This window comes from Crocodylus porosus, unplaced genomic scaffold (assembly GCF_001723895.1).
Source record: "Crocodylus porosus isolate Cpor-Errol unplaced genomic scaffold, CroPor_comp1, whole genome shotgun sequence".
Classification (NCBI taxonomy): Eukaryota; Metazoa; Chordata; order Crocodylia; family Crocodylidae; genus Crocodylus; species Crocodylus porosus.
The window spans coordinates 576,140-595,660 of NW_017728935.1; the positions used below are offsets into that span (position 1 = coordinate 576,140).

At 48.1% G+C, this 19,521-nt stretch overlaps 1 protein-coding gene across 1 annotated transcript in view; it reads left to right on the top strand.

Moving 5' to 3' along the window:
* Window positions 1-11,055, top strand: part of PM20D1 (peptidase M20 domain containing 1) — a gene marked incomplete at its 5' end in the record, with an annotated part of 13,305 nt that extends 2,250 nt beyond the window's left edge. The window contains 10 exons of the mRNA XM_019546479.1: window positions 752-838; window positions 1,641-1,774; window positions 3,343-3,462; window positions 4,102-4,177; window positions 4,383-4,444; window positions 4,732-4,810; window positions 6,206-6,277; window positions 7,611-7,779; window positions 8,450-8,549; window positions 9,238-11,055. Of these exons, the coding sequence (XP_019402024.1) occupies window positions 752-838; window positions 1,641-1,774; window positions 3,343-3,462; window positions 4,102-4,177; window positions 4,383-4,444; window positions 4,732-4,810; window positions 6,206-6,277; window positions 7,611-7,779; window positions 8,450-8,549; window positions 9,238-9,367 (1,029 nt within the window). The remainder of the gene's footprint in view (window positions 1-751; window positions 839-1,640; window positions 1,775-3,342; window positions 3,463-4,101; window positions 4,178-4,382; window positions 4,445-4,731; window positions 4,811-6,205; window positions 6,278-7,610; window positions 7,780-8,449; window positions 8,550-9,237) is intronic.
* Window positions 11,056-19,521: the final 8,466 nt, after the last annotated feature.

Below are 19,521 nucleotides of genomic sequence, written 5' to 3' on the forward strand. Positions count from 1 at the left end.
AAGAGAAGGCTGAGGGGGGACCTGGTGGCCTGTTACAAACTAGTCAGGGGGGACCAGCAGGCATTGGGGGAGTCGCTGTTCCCCCGAGCACCGCCAGGAGTGACCAGGAATACCGGTCACAAGCTGTCAGAGGGTAGGTTTAGGTTAGGCATCAGGAGGCGCGACTTCACGGTCAGGGCGGCTAGGGTCTGGGACCAACTTCCAAGAGAAGTGGTGCAGGCTCCTACCCTGGGGGTGTTTAAGACGAGGTTGGATGAACATCTTGCTGGGGTCGTTTGACCCCAGTACTCTTTCCTGCCACGGCAGGGGGTCGGACTAGATGATCTGTTCAGGTCCCTTCCGACCTTAGAAACTATGAAACCATATTTGGCTGAAAAAACAGGTGGGACTGAAAAAACATAAATGTTCCTAGGTTACAAAATAACCCTTTGTTAAACAGAAGCCTTTTATTTTTACTTTGGAGTAGCAGGATCAAGCCCATTCTGTTTTGTGCATACATACGATAACATTTCATAGCACACTGAGCCTGGTGTGAAGACATTTGTTGCAGTGTCTTCCAAAGACTGTGGGGATCATCAGCTAGTAGCTATGGGAATCACAACACAGAAGTGAAAAGAATGAAACCTGCTTCAGCGCTATGAATGCACCACATTTCTCTTGCATCTTTTTGTTCCTTAGCAAATAGAATAGCCCTTAATAATCTTGGGGAGTAGCAGGACACAGTAGTTAATGTTCTGCTTCTCTTACGCAGGGCATTTTGCAAGCCCTGGAATTCCTGTTGAGAAGAAACTATAGACCCCGCAGATCTTTCTATATTGGAATTGGACACGATGAAGAGGTATTCCCCTCTATCCATCTCTTTCACACTTTTGCTTCAGTATAGATGTTTCATCAGGAGAGCCAGTTATCTGCATTGTCCTAGTACTTGACTACAGCATTTTTTTCAAGCATGGTTTACTTTGGAAGGCCCTGCAGTTTTTCTCACATTAGCATTGTCAGACACTAAATTGAGTAGCCTGCATAGTTCAGCTCTCAGTGGTATGGACATCGGGGTATAGTCAGCAAAAAGGAACAATATGTATTGATACTGTTCTTCAGGATGATTTTTATTTGTCTTGTAGTCAAAATACAGCCAAAGTCCAAATTGGGAGCATCAATAAAACGTGGAAATCCGGACTAGCATTTGACTGTTGTAGGATTATAAAGCAGAGGCAGACTGAATGATGCAGAGGAAGTCAGTCGGGAAACTCTTCCTCTTTTCTCATAATACTCTGACTAAGAGAAACTGGAAGACCAGAAGTGTTAACAGATAACATTAAATACCCTTTTAAACAATGTCTCACTGACCTGAGGATCTCCCTACTATGTGAGATCATTGAAGTCATAAAAAGATTTTATTGGCTCAGTAATGAAAATAAAGCAACCTGTAAACCCTCTGCTGACAGAGCATTAGGAACCACTGGTTAATTAGGGTGAGAGAGAAACTTCTTTCCTTGGACAGATTATTCCATAAGTGTTCAGTCTGGGGTTTCTTGCATTTTCATCCTCTACCTCTGGTCACCCCTGGAGGCAGGCTTCTATAGTCATTGGACAGTTACTGTGGTTCATTATGGCCATTCCTCTACTCTGGATTCTTGCAGGTATCTGGTCTTGATGGAGGAAAACAGATAGCAATGCTGCTGCAAGCCAGAGGAGTGAAATTGTCTTTCCTGCTAGATGAGGGAAGCGGTATCTTGGACGGAGTCATCGAGGGAATAAAGTCTCCAGTAGCTCTGTAAGTAAGGAAAGGAGAGAATTCAGCACCGTGAATGTGATCCATGGCTCTGGGGGTAAGTATGAGTGTGTCAGCTTGTCTACACTGGTGCAGGGGTATCCAAAATGCAACACAAAACCTAGATGTCTAAAATGTGATTTGCAGTGTCCCTCTTGCTCCTGAGCAATGATGTAGCACTTGAACTGCAGGATCGTATTATTGGTGATTTGATTGCAATTTCTGTCCATCTCTTATTGAAAATACAAGTATTTGTAAATATTAGCCTGACTGTAGTATCTTTAAGAATTACTCTATTTTAACAAAGTTACATGTGGTGCATCAGACTTCCAGTGTAGTCCTCAATGTTGCAATCATTGGCCACTCCTAGCTAATGCATGGAGCACTCACCTGCCAAACTAGCTTAGACTTTCTTCTCACCAGTGATGCTTGGTTTTGGTCAGTGTCAATGGCAACTCCTTTCTTAGCCTTGCATGTTATTGTACCACAAATTTCTTTGGCATCTGTACTGTGATCTCAATTCATGTTCTTTTTCTAAGTTACTAGTATGGTAATACTTGCCCACAAAGAGAGCGAGAATGAGAAATTTGTCAATTTGGGGGTTACGAGTCCTCTCTCTTTACCGCTGTGGTAGGCAGTTGTCCGAAGATCCATGGATTTCCTGCTGAAACCCTGTAGAATATCACCTCATGAGCCAGGCTGAATTATTTGTCATTATTATGAAAGCAGGGCAGAGATGTCTGGACTGATAGAGGAGTTGGAACTGCGAGAGAGAGTATGGCAGCAAAACAAGTGGAGTAAACAGGGGAGTATTAGACAGTTGCTAGAAGGATCAGATCTGTTTGTGAAACTTCTGGTTTCACTAGTCTCTTTCCTTGTTCTCCAGAGCTGTATCCTGGCGTTTGTAAGAAGCATTCTGATTTCCATGCAGGATTATAGCTCAAAAAAGAACACCATAGTCAGGTGTAGGAGTATTTTTTAAATTGGGAAGCACGTGGGCTAAGCTCACTAGGAATGTTTAAATAGATAGGTATTAGGAATACTTAGTGCCTATCTATTTAAACATTAATGCAGTCACATTTAATAAGATATCAACTCATTCTTGACATGGTACAAGAATTACCGTCCTATTTTTTTTTAAGAAAACACTGCTTGATAAGTACACTCCCTTCAGTTAACCACCACAGAGATATCTGTAATAATTCATTTCAGCAAGGAAGTGCCCTGTTGCATTAACAGAAAGTTTGTTTCCAAGATACTTGGAGTATCAGCAGGTCTGTACTAGGGCACAAAATGGAAACAGAAATGGGTAGGACGCTCCGCTTATGCCAGAGGAAATGCGTTGTCTCTGTGTTGGGGAAACCTCCATGAAGAAAGAGCCTGGATTACAATGCTTAGAACAAATATGGCCTTAAATGTTTTTTGCCTTTGCTGCAACTGCAACAGTGTTTTCATATCATTCTAAAAATACACCTTGGCTGTTCCTCTTAGCTACAAACACTGAAGAATTCTGTTTGTTTAAGGACGATCTGAAATAGCATTAATTTATGTTTGTATATATTCATGATCAGGATAGCTATAACAGAGAAGGGTTTACTCACGCTGAACCTCACTGTGAGATCAGATCCAGGTCATTCATCTGCTCCTCCTAAGGAGACAAGTATTGGGATTCTTGCAGCAGCCATGTCCAGGTGAGAGTTTATTGGTAACATACTTGATTTCAGATGATTGTGCAAAAGCTGCTTAAACTACTGATATGCCAAACTTTCTGGCAGCTTTCTGTAGTTTTCTATGCCATTTTGCAGCTTCCCATGAATGGTAAATGTTGAAGATTACAGGTCCGATGTGAATAAAAATAAGCAACCTCTGGCAGAGGGTTCATGGTCAGGGGAGGAAGTCATGCTGGAGTGCATCTGCGATGGAGCTTTTCTTGTCTCTTATGGCCCAGCTGACCCAGAACTGACTGATTGCTGGGTGGGAAGGAGTGCTGTTTTAGAGAAGCCTAAAACAAACTGATAGGCCTACCACTTTCCTAGATTTTCCCACATTCCTATTTACCCCTTCCTTCCCACAAAGAGCCAACCTTCTGCATCTTTCCCCTCCCCCTCCCCCCAAAACACAGTTACACAACACTGTCTCCCTAACCGCAAAATATTTGGATGGGATAAGAATCCTGGAAAGTACATAGCAAAGCTGTGCTCCTGATTTGCTACCCAAAAGAGAGGCTGCTACCTTTTTGAGTATTGGCTGCTTTCAAAATGCAGCCAGTTTTCTGGTATAGTGTCAAATGACAACATCTGAAATTTTAAATGCCCATTTGTATGTTGTAGACTGGAAAAGAATCCGATGCCCAGGCTGTTCGGCTATGGGCCTGAACTGATGATGTTTGAGCATCTGGCTTCCGAGGTAAGGAGTGAGCAGTCGCCCTACATTCATTGGTAAATGAAGAGTCGTCTCAGACATACAACCTTTGCAGAGGGACTTCCTGACCCTGGTTAAGACAAAAATCAGAAGGCTTTGCTAAATTGCAGTAGTTCATCACTTTCATATCAAAAGCTGAAGTTTGCTTTGGTATAGCTTCTTGATTTTTCCCTCTCGTCTTTTCCTCCAGTTTGCATTTCCTCTCAATATCATCATGAAAAATCTGTGGCTGTTTTCACCTATTGTTAGCAGGTAAGGGAGCCCATCCTCTCCTCAACATTTCAGTCTTTCTTCCCCTGAAAAGTGGGGACCTACATCCCTGTAGAGACATCACGCCATTAGTTCCCTTGCCAAGGTGCTGCCCTTCCCAGGAAATTGCCTCTCACAGTTGAGGCAAGGTAAATGCCTTGTAGCCAAATTAAGTAATAGGGAAGTTGTTCCTCTGTTAGATTGGGCTGACACGTGCATTGCTGTCTCTCTCAACTCTATTGTCTTTCTTGTCCCTTTATAAATACTTTTCTCCTTTTATTCTTGTGCAGAATCATTGAGCGGAAGCCCGCTGGTAATAGCATGGTTCGAACTACAACAGCGCTTACTATTTTCAATGCAGGAATTAAGGTAGCTTCATGTTGCATTTATTCGTCTTCTGTTTTGATATGAGAAGATGACCCAAGTTGTGTAAAATGATGGTTACCACATGTGTGTTACAAACAGCACACTACTCCCCCTTTTACATTGAGCGATAAGTTCAGTGGCCCTTGTGTTCTGACGCTACCAGGTTCACTCTGATTTGTAGTGCAGCTGGCCTTAGCTACAATAGAAACTTGCTCCAGTTCTGACAGTAGCTGTCATGTAAGTCGGCCTTTGAAAGTGGTTTAAATGGTAATGTAGATAAGGTACGCACATTTTCAACACTGTTATACAAAGCATGATTGAGACTTGGGTGTGACCACTGTGTGCAGCATTGCAGTTTCCTGGTAAAAGCAGGACCCTGCTCTCGTAATCCCAAGCATGTGGTTTACTGCAGCCCTAAGCTCCACAGCGGGGTTAGAGCAAGCATCCCAGAATGGCATGCTGCAGTCTTAATCCTGGTAATCGGATGCCATGACCCAAAGAAGACTGAGAACCGTATCTTTGGAACACAAGACGGGAGGAATTAATCCAGCTGTTTTGCACATCCCTGAGTAAATATTTTCTTGGGAAGGATCCCCTGACTATAGATTATGGTGGTGAAACAGTGACGCCCAGTGGTGAAAATGTTTTCTTTCACATTTTCTCCTGTTTGCAAAGATTATCTTTGCTTAGGGAAACAAGTCTGAAATATCTGTCTTGTGAAAAACGCATATTTTTGATTTCTGTTTAAACTACTAGGTTGCTTACATATGTCATACTTGGTGGGTGTTTGAAGAAGTGAACTCTGACAGCAGTAGATTTTTCTTTTCTTTGTTTTGGCCGGTGACTCACTGGCTAAAATGAAGTTAATTAGGTAAGAAAAACGTGTACCAAGCCCTTTCTCACAAAGATAATTTTTTGGGAACAGAAAGTAATGAGAAGTAGCTTCCCTCTTGATAGTTCTGGCTTTCACTGTTCTTCTTGGTTACTTGTGTTGTAAATGATTGACATACATAAGTGCGGGGGCAAACTCTGTCAGGCATGTCACAGATTACGCCCTGTCCCCTCCCCAAGTGTCACTTCAGCCCCCTTCCCCTGCCTGATCTTTCTGCTCCCTGCCCAAGCTGCTGCAGTGCTGCCTGCCCCCTCCCTGATCTGCTGCCTGCCACACTCGGCGGCTGCCTGTGGTTGGCCATCCTTGCTTTACACTTGGAGCATGGTAAAAGGGCGGTGCATTGTTGTCAGTGACAACAGGAGGGAACCTTATTCTGCAAGCTCTGAAATGGTAGTTCAAGCTCTTTGATCAGGGTAAAGTAATATTGCACTTTCAGTTTCACAACTGGTGTATTTGTAACTATTTGTACCTTCCTCTCTGTTTTGAATCTATTTTTTCCCCCCTAGTTCAATGTCATCCCACACTTGGCCAGTGCAGCTGTGAATTTTCGGATCCACCCAGCGCAAAAGGTTGCTGAGGTACTGCCTACATGCTCTGTTGTTTTTTTCACATTTTATCTGGTTTACCTTGATGTTGGTTACTGTCTTAATTTACTTTCCTGTACTTTTTTAAATGGATGGCTGTTGGCTGATCTGGCTATTAGAAGCTTTCCTCCTTATTTTAGTCTTGCCACGTCCATATGTTGCCTCTAGATTTAATTTTTGTAATGCATTCTGCATACGATTCCTTTAAAATACAACTCAGATGCTTCAGATAATTAAAAGTTTTGCAGGCATTATGTGAGCCGGGGTGATCTTTGCTGGCTCCCTGTTCACAAAGAAAGTGTTGGCTGCCCTCTGGAAATTCCTGAGTGATGGGGCACTTTGCTGTCTGAGAGTAACTTAGTTCTGAATGCTGTTGGTGTGCTTCGTGAGAAGGCTATCACTGTCTCTCCCCAGGATGGAACTGGAGGGGAAGGAAGAGCTCTAGAAGGTGTTCTTTTGTTCAGTGTGGTTTATCTAATGCTTTTCTTGCCGTGTGTACTAGGTGTATTTTTCACTGTGGCTTTTTCTTAACTTGGCTTTACCTCCAAGGGGAATTTCATCCCAGTTAGGCCAGCTCTCTGCTTTCATGTTTGCAGGTTGTCCTCGGGGGTTTGGTTTCCATGTGGAAGAATGGGTTGCTTGGCTGGGATTTTTGTTGTTGTTGGACAATTCTTTTTGGAGACTTTCTCTGGATTCCAGCTACTTCCCAAATATAGAGCAGGACAGGAGAAGGGACCATGTTTGGAAGGCCACCATGAGGTTATGTGGAGCTGACTCTAGGAGTCACTGTCTTGCTTCAGAAGAGCAATGCATGGTTATGTAGCAGTAGTATTATTACTTACTTTGAGTAGTGGTCACTAGAAGGTAGCATTCTTTCATGCTTGAGCAAGACTGGCATACCCAGCCAGTAGGAGACGTATAGCTTATCTGTAAGTCACATCAGCTCCTCTTGCTCTGGATGCATCCTTATCTCGCTGCGAGTAGTTTCTGTATCTCACTCCCTTGAATTCTCTCAGCCAGCTAGTAGAGTGTTCCTTGGGCCCATACCCAAGGAATGTTTTGGAGGGGTCAAGTGAGGCCTTAAGGCAGTGACCTGCAACTGATGGTCTTGGAAACGCTTCAACCTTTAAAGTCAACGGGCTATTGGAAACGGGAAAACCAACCTCCACCCTGAGGTGCTGCAGGCTCCCTGTCCTGACTCCGCTCTTTGGAACCATAGCTGGAAATCATTTGCAAGGCTGGCCGGGTAGCCGGTGCCCACGCTGACGTCCACCAGGGAGATTCGCTCATTCCCTTCGCTTACATGCTCCTCACGGTCTCTTCTCAGGTGCTAGAGATAGTCAAAGACACCATTGACGATGACCGAGTGGAGATAACCGTAACTGAGGCTTTTGACCCGCTCCCCATCAGCCCTTGGGATGACCAGGCCTTGGGAGTCCAGATTTTCCGAAGAACCATAATGGATGTTTTCCCACATGTCAGCAGCATAGCTCCAGGTAACACCAAACAGGCAATGATTATTGTTTCCTCTCCCATTTCCAGCCCCCTACCTCCTCCCAGTTGCTTTGTTTCCACTTTCTGTATACTTCTCCACCCCAGCTGTTAATGACTGGAAACAGCTGTTTTTTCCTCTTCTGTTAGGTTCCATCTTTCTACTTAAAACTTTTTTTTTAAGGGTGGAAGTAAAAAAGCAAACAGGAAGCTGTGGGAAACAATGAACCTTGAATTGACTCTCTACATACACACATCTCTTCAGGGATGTGAGGAGTGGGGGCAGGCTCTTCATTTAGTGCTTCCATGACTGGCAAACCTTTGTTGTATTGTACTTTATGATCTGAAGCCCCAGTCTCGCAGGCACGATTGGTGGGGTGAGGATTTCAGGTTTGAAATCGCTTGTGTTCCTGACAGATACCAAGTACCACAGTTCCTGTTGAAACCAATAAGTTGCAGTACTCTGCTCTTCTCACCACTGAGAGAAAGCGGGGTGCTCTTCATCTCAACGCGTGCTTTTCAGGCTTAATTTTAGGAGGAGTTTTTGGGCAGCGTGCTCTGGGCTCTGAGAAAAATGTAATGTCACAATCAGCTGAATCTTTTCCTTGATAGCAGAGGCTTGGGTGGCTGATGGGTTGTGTTTGTGCATAGTAAACCCATGGATTTGTTTTCCAGGCATTTGTATTGGAAACACGGACAGCAGGCATTTCACTAACCTCACGGATGCCATTTATCGCTTCAACCCTGTGATCTTGAAAGCAGACGATGTTTCCAGGTATCGTATGCTGCTTCAAGCAGAGAGGCTTTCTGGGGTGGGTCCTGTAGTCAAAGAACCTCAATGCGTGTTGTGCAAGAGTAGGAAATCAGCCATGTATACCTTGGCCTGGGACTTGAGATTTGTGGAGGCCAGCCATTTCCTGCAGGCCTGTATGGTATACAAGTACAGGGCAATAACTGCAGTGGGGGAGAGCTAGCTCCTGTCCTTCTTTTAATTAAAATGCAGACCATACCTGGCTCAAATACACGTCATGGCGCTCCAGCAGAACTTGTGTGGTGGCCTCACGTTGCTTGAATTGCACGCACAATTCTGGGATATGTCAGGCCGTGTGAAAGATGCGTATTTCCATCTCTGACGCATGCTGCACTCTCAGGTCATTAACTCTGTAAAGCTGGAAGAAAGGTGTGCTAAAGCCAGATGTTGCCAGGCAGGAAGTTTGTTTGTTTGCTGGCTCTCAGTTTTGACTTTTGTGGGAGTAGAGTGCCCCGGAGCTGTTCTGTGCTAGGACTCAAAGGGCCTGTGATCTGTCAGGGCAGGGAGCTGGGTTGCATTTGGGAACTCCCATGTCCCTCCTCTTATTTCTTCATATCCTGACATTTCTGAACCTTTATGAAGTGAACAGGGAGTCGGCATCCAATTTGCTCCTGCATAGTGGAATGAAAAATACTCTTGTCTTTTTAAACAGGATTCATGGGTGGAATGAAAGGATCTCGGTCAAAGACTATGAGAAACAAGTGGACTTCCTCTTTCAGCTGATTCAGAACTGTGATATTGATAAGCTTCCAAAACCACATCTAAGCACCCACGAGCTGTGAGACAAAAGCAGCAGGGGAGGAGGAATATCAGTGGTGGGATGGCAGGGGCTTGGGTTATACAACTCCCACTCTTGCACACTCTGAAATTCACCTCTTTGTACTAGGCCTGTGCACCATTTAAGGCTGAGTTAAGTCTGATTCTTAGTGCTTAAACCATACTCAAAGTGAGCCTCAAGGTGGATGGGAGTGGTGACGGGAATGAGCGTCATTGCAAATGCATAGCTACAGAAATGTTTTTAAGAGTGTCAGGCTCTTGTTCTGCAAGAAGTTGACCCTAGGGGCAGTGGAAGCTGCGGGCATTCAGCACTTTGCACAATGGAGCTGTAGCAGATTAATAATCTTCATGTTGTCCAGCATAAAACAGTATTAAATTTCCACTAGCGTGTACTCTGGGGAAGCAGCATGGCAACGGAGCATGTTTTGTGATGCTCCTGGTGCCGCAGCAAGCTTGCTTTGCTGTTACCAAGCAGACCTTTCCTGCCACTGTGAGGACATTAATTGTTAACATTTTTCTTGAGTTGTGGTGCATTTTAATCCTTATCAGTGTCATATAATACACAAAGTGCTAGCAACACTACGACAAACCCAGAGGAGCAAAGCTCAAGTGATGGATACATCACTTTGGATACCCAGAGCCCTTTTCTATCTGTTTGTTCGTGAAAGTCTTGGTCACGCTACAGCGAATGCTTCTGTGTGCATGAGACCTGGCCAGGAGTACCTGCCTTCCCGAGGTGGATCCTCACTACATGTTGAAAAATTCTTTGTGCAGTGTCTCAGAATCACTAGGCACCTGGAAAAATTGCAGCTTGCAAATTTAGATTTTAAAACACGATGCAGAAGATCAAATTATGTAGTTTTTAATTGCCAGTGGATCTAGTGTTAAATATTTCTTTTGCACTCTGAGTTACTTAGATGCTTTAAAAGGAAATTCGGTCAAAATGGTCTGTGGAGGCATTTTCCTTTTCCACTGAATCTGTTTGTACGAGGTACCATTCTCTTTTCACCTTACCTTTTGCTGTCTGAGAGCTTGACTCTTTAAGATGCAGAGTGCTCTCCATTCCCTTCCACTGTAGTGGAGATTAATGGGTTTGGGAGCCTCTCTGGACAGCTCCCAAGCCCAGGAAAGCTGAGTCTACATAAGCACTCCTGCCCTTTCCATAACCCTGAGGTCCCCTGCATGAGAGAGAGATTTCCCAAATAGTGCTAGCAGAGACAAGGGTGAAGCACCCTCCCCTTGGACTACTACAAAGATGTTCTCATGATCTAAAATTGCCATGATTAATCAGCTAAACCATTGCGAAGAGGGAAATTTGACCCAGGTACTGTAGTAAGCGGAAGTAGGGTGAAAGCCACTTTTTGCACTAAAGCACAGGCTATGCAGTATTAGAAACAAAAGAAAACCTTTTCTGTTCTATTAGGCCATGGCTGTGCGCATCTCTCTCTAAGGGTTTGAGTTGTACACTGGGATGTGTGATTGCTCTTCTCTAAACTTTTGTTGCAAAACATAATGGAATTAAGTACGGTACAATGACTTGTCATTTGGAAAGCACTGAGCAATGACAACGTAATTTTTGCTGTTGTTTCCTTCTTACCAATCTCTCCTTATTTGCACAATGGTTTTACTAAAATCGTTTCAATGTGAGACTGAAATCAAATCAAACAAATAAAAAAACAAAAAGCAATGCTGATTCTTTTCTGATCCTTCTTTAATAGTCCAACCTGCCTAATTGGTGTGACAAGGTTCATCTCCTCCCTGTTTTTAATCACTAGCACACCTGGGTTGCTACCGCAGCTAGCTGAAAACATTTCCATCAAAACAAACTCTCACATTTTTTCCAGCTGGCCCTAGTCTCTGACGACCTCCTCCCTACACAGAGCTTTTGTTAACTGCTATGTCTCTGTATTACTCCTTTCATCAACATTTGCGCATCTGTCTAAATAGCCAGCAGGATTTTATTCTTGAGTAAGTCGGAGGTTCCTGGGGGACTCAACAGCCCCACCCCTGCTGAGTCAGCTAGCAAGAAGCTGAGGGTCAGGTCTGCCTGTGAGTGCTTGCACTCATCTGACTTGGAGAAGAAACTTGGAGATGCCAGCTTAGCAGTGGGATCCGTCTCTTCACCTTCCATGGTAATCATTCAAAATGATGCAACATTTTTTCTGAAATCCCCAAGGCCCTTGAAATATGTTGGGTTGTGTTTTAAGACTGTTGAATGGTTGGTAACCGGACAAGATGGGAGACCTGGGCACTAACCAGTACTCTGCATAATTAGCACATCACTGGTTCCCACCCACACTTGCCCTCCACTTGAGAGGTGCAGCAGAGGCCTGCCAGGTTGCTCACCAAGCTTGATGAAAGTCTAATCCAAATGTTGACCAGAGCATGTTGGGAACACCTGTGTGTGTACTGGGCTATTTCACGCCAAGCCAGGGGCAAAAGGTTCCCTGGAAGGGACGACGTTGAGCACGTCCCCTTTGCTTTAATTAGAAAGGAATGGAGAGCGCGTGGAGGTTTCACTAAGCCTAAGCAGCTTGTTGTTTCTCCTGGCCTAACTGCAGCCTGCGGGCCCTTTATCTGCCAGGCGCTTTTTTCCCCAGGATTTGGTCAGTTTTCAGCAGACATGAAACAAAGGCAAATAGTTCTGTTTTACGCGGAACGTTAATCAGGCTTGGGGCAGTCAAAGCAGCTGAGCCGGGCTTCTGAGCAGACTGGACGCTGCAGAGCACGTATTCGTCCCCGAAGGACGGAGGTGGAACTCGGCTGCAGGGGTGGGCAGGCTTCAGTGCCAGATCAATGGAGGGTCTGGGCCTTGGGCAGTTCCCAGCAGCTCTACCTGCCCCCCTTTCCTGGGGAAAAGTCTGCCACCCATGCTCTGATGCCTGGAAAGTGCTGGTCTTCATTCCCTCCCACGCTGCTGTACATCAGAAATAAAAGCACTAGTGTAAGGAGGGAAGAGGCCATCAAGCTGATGGATGCAGGGAGCACAGCGGGCCTAAGGGATGCTGAAAGCTGTAGTGGAGAATCAGCTTTGTTCATTTTCCACTGCCTTAGATTGGTAGTCTCTGGGGCAAGAATGACACCCAACTGGGCAGCAGATGGTTTGCATCTTCCACTCTGTTTAATCTCAGCCCATGCATCATAACAGCATGAATCCTGGAGTGGTTCAGTTGCCTTGTTGCTGGTTTTTCTGTGGGGATGGCAGCGTTACTGGGCTCTTACACATTTTCTCTCATTGCAATGGCAATAGCCAAATTTGCTGTATGAGGGAAAGGTGTGCGCAGAGGTGGAGAGGTTCCTCCGGCAGGTATCCGTTTCCCCCACCCTGCCCTCCAGTCTCTGTGCTCTGAACTCCTCAGCTCCTTGCTCCGGTTTGACTCGAACACTGAGTACTGCAGCCTTGCATCATCCTGGCTCAGGTCACGCTATTGTACAGCACACGGTGCCCTTTGGTCGCCAGGAGGGGATTTACCACCCGCCACCTGTAGCGGAGGCAAAAGAGCCCTGCTGAAAGCTGGCCGGGAAAACGTCCTTTATGTTTCCCGGTCTCCTGTCGCAGGGCAAGACTTGCACCCCGCGGCTGTTCTGCGGGGGGTTACATCCTGAAGCGAAGGCTGGTGAGTGTGCTGTGCTGCTGAGCAAAGGGCAAAACACACTGGCAGGCAGGGCTGCTTTTGGCAGGTGCCACATGATTACGTGTCACCAAGCTTTGTCTTGCCACAGCCTCCAGCCCTGGGCCAAGGCTGTGATCAAGCCATGTTGCTGTCCTGGATAACTGCTCAGCAGAGCTGGGCTGTAACCCCAAACCACCCAACTGGCTGCTTTTGCCACTCTTTCATCAAAAGCACTTATTAGTGAAAGTCTGCGATAGAAACCCATTGCACAGCCTCCCCACTCTGTATCCCTGCCACCTCAGACTTTCCCACGGGTCAGGGCTGCCCCTTCCTGTTCTCAGGCCTCCTTACAGTGCTACAAAGACTGCCATGTCTTGCTAGCCTGCCTAACTTTTTATAGGGTGACATATCCGTGAGAAAACTGTACATCTTTCCCTGTAGAACAAATCTCTACCCCAGGCTGCATCTCCCATGGGTTTGTTCCATGCCTTCCTAAAATGTCACCCTCCAAACTGGTGTTTTAATTAAAATCCAGCATAAGAACTATGCATTGGCCTCTCCTGGTCAGATCAAATACAACCTCCCATTACAAAAGTGTAATGTTGTAATGGTGACATGGAAACCTAGGCTGCTCGTGTTGGTGGAGTCCCCAACGCACAAGGCATCACCACTTGCTGGTCTAGAAGAGGACGGGCTCTGAGATCCAACAGCACGATGGACCCAAGCCAGAACTCCTGAGCCAAGCACGCACAGACCTTGGGAGAGGTCTGATCCAGGGCTGAACTTTGCAGCTCGTATCCAGAATCAGCACACTGCAAACGGCTGTGATTCAGCGAGACCTAACTGTAAAGGTTTCCTCTTCCCCACTTACAACAGCCTTGCTTTTTCTCCCCTAGGTCCACAAAGATGTCAGCCCTCAGAGCAGTTGCCAAAACCGGTGCTCTGTTTAGTTGCACCAGACCCCGGCTGGAGAGAGAGCTTCCCTGTTCGGCCAGGTTGCCCTGCAATCTAGGGGCTGAGTGCAGCACAGCTAAGGAAAGGTCAGATTTCACCTCTGCATCTGCTAAAGAAAGCTCACTCGCTATTTTAAAGGGCTTAGTTTATTTTGAGCGCCGGGTGACTTGGGAGAGTTCATGCCTGTCAAGCGAGCAGCTAGAGGAACCAGCAGGAACAGGGTGTTTACAAAGCCGTTTCCTCCAGCCTTGCCTTGGATGCTCGCGCTCTTGGCTCCTCTCTTCCCAGGGCCACTGTGTTTGGTAATGGCAACACGTGCAACACCAGTTTCTCAGGTGGGTGCTGTGGGTGCCTCCACTCAGCCCCAGCCCTGGCAAGGCAGCTCCAGGGCAAGGCCTCCTTGCGCGCAGCTTGGTGGATACCCCGCATTTCTGGCCTGTGGTGCTTCTTGCCGGCCCAAAGACGGGCCTCCCATCTGCCGCTGGGCTCACACCCCACTCGGTGTGTAGTGACCTTGCGAGTGGTAATAGGTCCCACATGCAGCATTGCTGAGACCCCTCTGTGCTGAGCTGTAGCACCTGGTGTTACGGAGCTGGACCACGCGCCTGTTTTTGTCAAAGCTTCTCAGTCCCCGTATGCCTCCGCTTTGCCATTGCAGTCCTGCTGTTCAGCGGTTTGAGCAAGCAACATGCAAGGCTTTAGCCACTCATTGATCCCTTGTTCCCCAGTTCATACTCTTATCCATGGTACCCCTAGAAGCCACATGCTCGTGCCCTGTGGAAAGCCACAGGCAGCTAGATGCAGAGAACGACTGGGGCGTTCCTAGCACGGCCCCACGTGGAGCGCAAATCCTGCTAGCAAATGCATCAGAAATGCTGCCCCAGGGAAACCTTTCACACCGCACAGCATGGCGCAGCCCACACGTGCCAGGAGCTGCTGCTGTGCAGGAGGCTTGGGTTCAGTATCCGGTCTCATGGCTCTCCAGGACAGCAGGGGCTGCAGAGATAAAGAGCTCAGCGTGGTGGGGAAGGGAGTGCCCGGCACCATTCAGTAGGGACCCCTTTGACTGATTTAAGAGCGGTGGTGACGGGCTCCAGAGGAAGCTACGTCCCGTTCTCAGCAGGAAGGGAAATTACCGCATTGAGGGGTGGCTGAAGCAAGGGGAAGTGGGGAGAGTAAGGGCCGTGCTGCAGTGATGGATTTACCTTTGGCCTGGGCTGGGCTGGCTCAGGGCCTGGGGCAATGGCACGTAAGGGCCAACCTCCAAGCCATCGACCATTGCTCAGGCAGATTTTCAGACCCAGTTTTCCCTGTGCTTTGTATCAGACTCAGTCGTGGGTGTTACTGCTGCCCACTGGACACTGCGCCCCAGCCTGCGCTTACACACAGCTGTGTCCAGGAGGTTACGCGCATGGCTGAAAACAAAGCAGCCACGTGCAGTGTGTCATGCGGACTTGCGCTGCTCCAGAACCGCGGTAGACAATGACCAAGCTGTGAGCGCAGCGGTGCTGGGGCTTGCTAGATGCTCGCTAGACCCTTGGGTCACGATGCAAAGGGTGAGACGGGTCATTTGGACGTCTTGCTGTTAGGGGGAGGGGATTGGAGGAGAACAGAATAGGACCCTAGACATTGCCCTATCAAGGTCTGCTGGGGGACAGTGACCCGCAGCAGCTGCTTCAGGAAAAGGAGGATGAGATCCTGCAGGAGGGTCTGGAGGAGGACGTTACCGCAGCTCAGGATTCTCCTCTGGTCCCCAACATTAGTCCTGACCCAGGGCCCCGCAAAGGGTTAATCCAACCCTGGTCCTTGGAGAATTTGCGTGGGGGTAGCAGCCCCGTCCAGCGGGCAGCGAGGAGGAGTGATTGGGACGGATGTTGCTTCCAGGCTGGCCCTCCGCCCCACCAGCACATGCCCACCTGATAACGCTTTTTTCCAGCCCGTGTTATGAATATAAACGAGCTCCCAGGCTGTATCCGGAACGAGGCAAAAAATGTCAGGCATGTCCTCGACTCCGGCACGACAGGTGGCCGCGCTATCGCCGGGCCAGCAGCTGCGACGCAGGAACCACCGGCCTCATGGAACGCAGGAAGCGGGGCCCCGCAGCGCGCGTCCTGCCTGCACGCTTCAGCGCGGGAAGCATCGCTGGAAACTCACGTGGCTGACCTGGAGCGGCAGGTGGGCAGCGCGCGGATGGCCCCTCTGCGTGAAGAAAGCGAGGGGGTTGCCATTTGTTCCCTGGGTCCAAGAAAGGCCCTGTGGCCACAGGGGAGGGCAGCATCTGGGCAAGCCTCTGAGCGTGCGCCCTGCCAGTGTGGACTGCTCCTTCCCTGGAGCGATCCCCCTCAGCGTCCAGAGCCCATTCAGTCCATAGCTTCTCTGCAGAGGTGGCCAGTCAGTGGAAGCTGCCGTGGTATTTATCTCTAGTGTTAAAACCTGGCCCACAAAGGAGGCTGAGCCCCCGCGCTGTGCCTCATTCCATGCACAGCTATTACCAGACCTGAATTCCCAGGCACAAACCACCCGGGCTGCATCCAGCCAAGCAGCTTTGAGGTGACGGCTGGTGTTAGAGCCCCAGCGCTGGACTAGGAACTCAGTGGATGAGGCTTCAAATCCTCCCTCTGCTGTCCGTTCCCTAGGTGACCCTGGTCAAATTGTTTCATCCTCCTGTGCCTCAGTTTCCTGTCTTTGAAATGGGGATAATTATGCTTTCTTCTTCCTACACGCCCTTTGTCTTCTCTGCAAGCTGGAAGCTCTTCAGGGCAGGGATTTACTTGCTTTATGTTTGGCCATCGCCAGTCGAAGGGACCCGATTTCCACTGGTGTCACCGTACTGCAGTTAGATATGAGCAGCTCCATAGGCCATTACTAAGCTTTTGCACAATTCAGCCCTCTGGGGTTGCAAGTTACTACCAGTAAAAATGGTGCGGCTGATGACAAATGCGGGGACTTAATCTGCTGTGATCCAGCAGGGCCAGCCTGTAAATTGTTTCCTTTCCAAAGCACTCCACTGCCTTTGGTACCTGCTGCCCAGCAATTGGAAACCCATTTCCTGCCTTTTCATCCTCCTGCCCCTCTGATCTCCGCACGTCAGTGCAGCCGCTGGATTTTATCTATTTTAGTGTTTTCATCTCAGGGGGGTTTGCCTTCGTGCTTCCACTTCCTGAGCCTGCAGCTGGCTGGGTCACCATTAGACGAGGTCACACTGGTGTGTGCTTGTTTTTGCATTTGGTGGGGAGGGTGCTGGGGCTGGGCACACGGGCTTCCAAAATGTGTGCAGACATGAGGAGGGACAAAGAGGCCCGAGAGCCAGGGTTGTTCAGACAGAAGGGAACCGATGATTTTGTAGCAAAGGCATGAAAGCAGAGGCAGGACTAGTCTCAGGTGCGACGTAGGTTTGCGTGGCCTTGGTGTGATTGCACTGCCCGGTGCCTTGGTTTCTCCAGTTGTACAGTAGGGCTCATAATTTGCCAACAGGGGGTTGTGAGCATTAGTGGAAAGCTCTGATTGTGCACCCCCGTTCCTCCGGCTTCTGAAGGAGCAAGGAGTGGAAACTCAGAGGAGCGGCGCGAGCCGCAGCCCGGGTTCCTGCTGGAGTCAGCAGGGGCTGCAAGTGCTCAGCTCCTTCGGAAACACCAGGTGCCAGGTGTCCATAAAGCACCACGTAGCACGTGAGAAGATGTATTGGCGAGCAGCAGCCGGATGGGCCTTCAGTCAGCGGAGCTCTGCTGAGAACCCAGCTCCAGCAGTACCCCTGGCCTGGAAGTGACGCACTGTAAAGAGGGGTTAGAGCTGAGCGAGGAGAGGCTCAAAGACTTTGGGCTGGGCTTTTCATTTTGAATAAATCCAGGGAGCTTGATGCACTTGTTTTCCTTGCGTCGCTCCTTGATGTACAGCTTCAGTCCGTGAGTGCAGTGAACCCAGGAGGCTCGGTGCCAAAGGTTTGACTTCTCCAGATGCCCAGTGTTCAGCCTGAGGTTATGAATATATACGGTACATAGAGGCCGTACGGCCTGTGTCTAAGAGAGGGAGCAAATTTCCCTCCAACGAAGCAGTATTCTCCCAAGAACAAGTGACGGCAGCGCCACCAACTCTGCTTGCAAGCCCCAGCATCGGCTGCCGCCTCTCACGCGGGCACTCGAGTCCTCACCTCACGGCACCTTTTTTGCCAGCAAAGAGCTTAACAAGCTAATGGTCTGTCCGTGGCGGAGCAGCGCCACGTGGGCGCTTTCTCAGCTGCTGAGAGTTTATATTAACACTTACATTAGCAGCCACATTGCTAGATTAAACTGTTTGCCTGCACTGCAGCTGATTTTCAAAATCACAGTCTATACCCACTTCCCCGGCATTTCCAGATTAACGAGGCCAACAGCCTCGTGCTGGTCCATGCCAAGAAGGAGCAAACTTGTACACACAGTTTGGATAGAGCAGCCTTCATTTTTCATGCCACGTGACAGCAGCATGCATCTAAAATGGTGGGTTGGGACAAAACTGCAAAGCCGGAGCTGGATCCAGATCTGAATTTCTTCAGACCTGAAAGGCATTGGGGTTTTTAACGCCGTTGCTTTTAAGAAGAGGAAAAGCTAGATAATGGAGTGATAGGAGTCAGGGAGAGCTGTAGAAAAAAATGGATCCAGCCAGGGACAGGGAAAAGCAAGTGGCAGTTTCATATTCCAAAACGGCTGTCCAAAATAGGTTTAAGGGGGGAAAGAAGAGCTCCCTGTGCAAAGAAACAGCTTTGAGTTCCCCGAGCAGTGGGGCAGAAAGTTATACAAGCAGAGCTCTTGCTGCAGGCTGGGTTGAACCGTGAGTATCTTGGCTTCTTTATTTTGAGAGATGAAGTCAGTCATTTTAGTAATATTTGACTCACTGTGTATGAGGGGAAGCAAGCTAGAAGCAGTTCCTGTGCCTTCCCCTTCCCTACACACTCACATACACACACCCACGTGTGCACGCACACACACACACACACACACACACACACACACACACTCATGTCACAAGGACCATTGGTTCGAGATCTGTATCCAAGCCACAAAGCCAGGGATCACGTAATCAGTTCTGGGTAATAACTTGCCATTGACCATTTCCTGGGAGGAAAGGAAAGGCAGGAAGGAAAAACAACTGGCCCCGAGCCCCATCGATGATTAAAAAAAAGAAAAACATCTGAATCACAGAAGCCGATCTCATTCAGAGAAAAAAAATCCTACCCAGCAATGAGCAATAAGCTCTTGACCTCGAGTAGGAGTCACTGGGTTGGTTTTTTTGCATACGTGCTTGTTACAAAACAGAGTCTGAGCAAGACGGGGAAGAGTGGCATGCAAATGCATTTCTTTCCCCATCACTAATGTATTTGAAAGATGAAGCACAGGACTGGAAGCCAGGACGTGCCGGCACTTGAGCAGACTCTGAACCGCCCGTTCTGCAAAGCACCTAACACGGGGGCCGGCAAGTATTTCGGGTGGCGGGCCGCTTACTGACTTGGCAAGCCGTCCAGGGCTGCACGAGGGGCAGCCGGGGGCAGATAACTATTAATTTTCTACATTTTTTACAAAGAAGGAAAGAACGGCCTGGCAGCCGCATTCTGCCCGCTC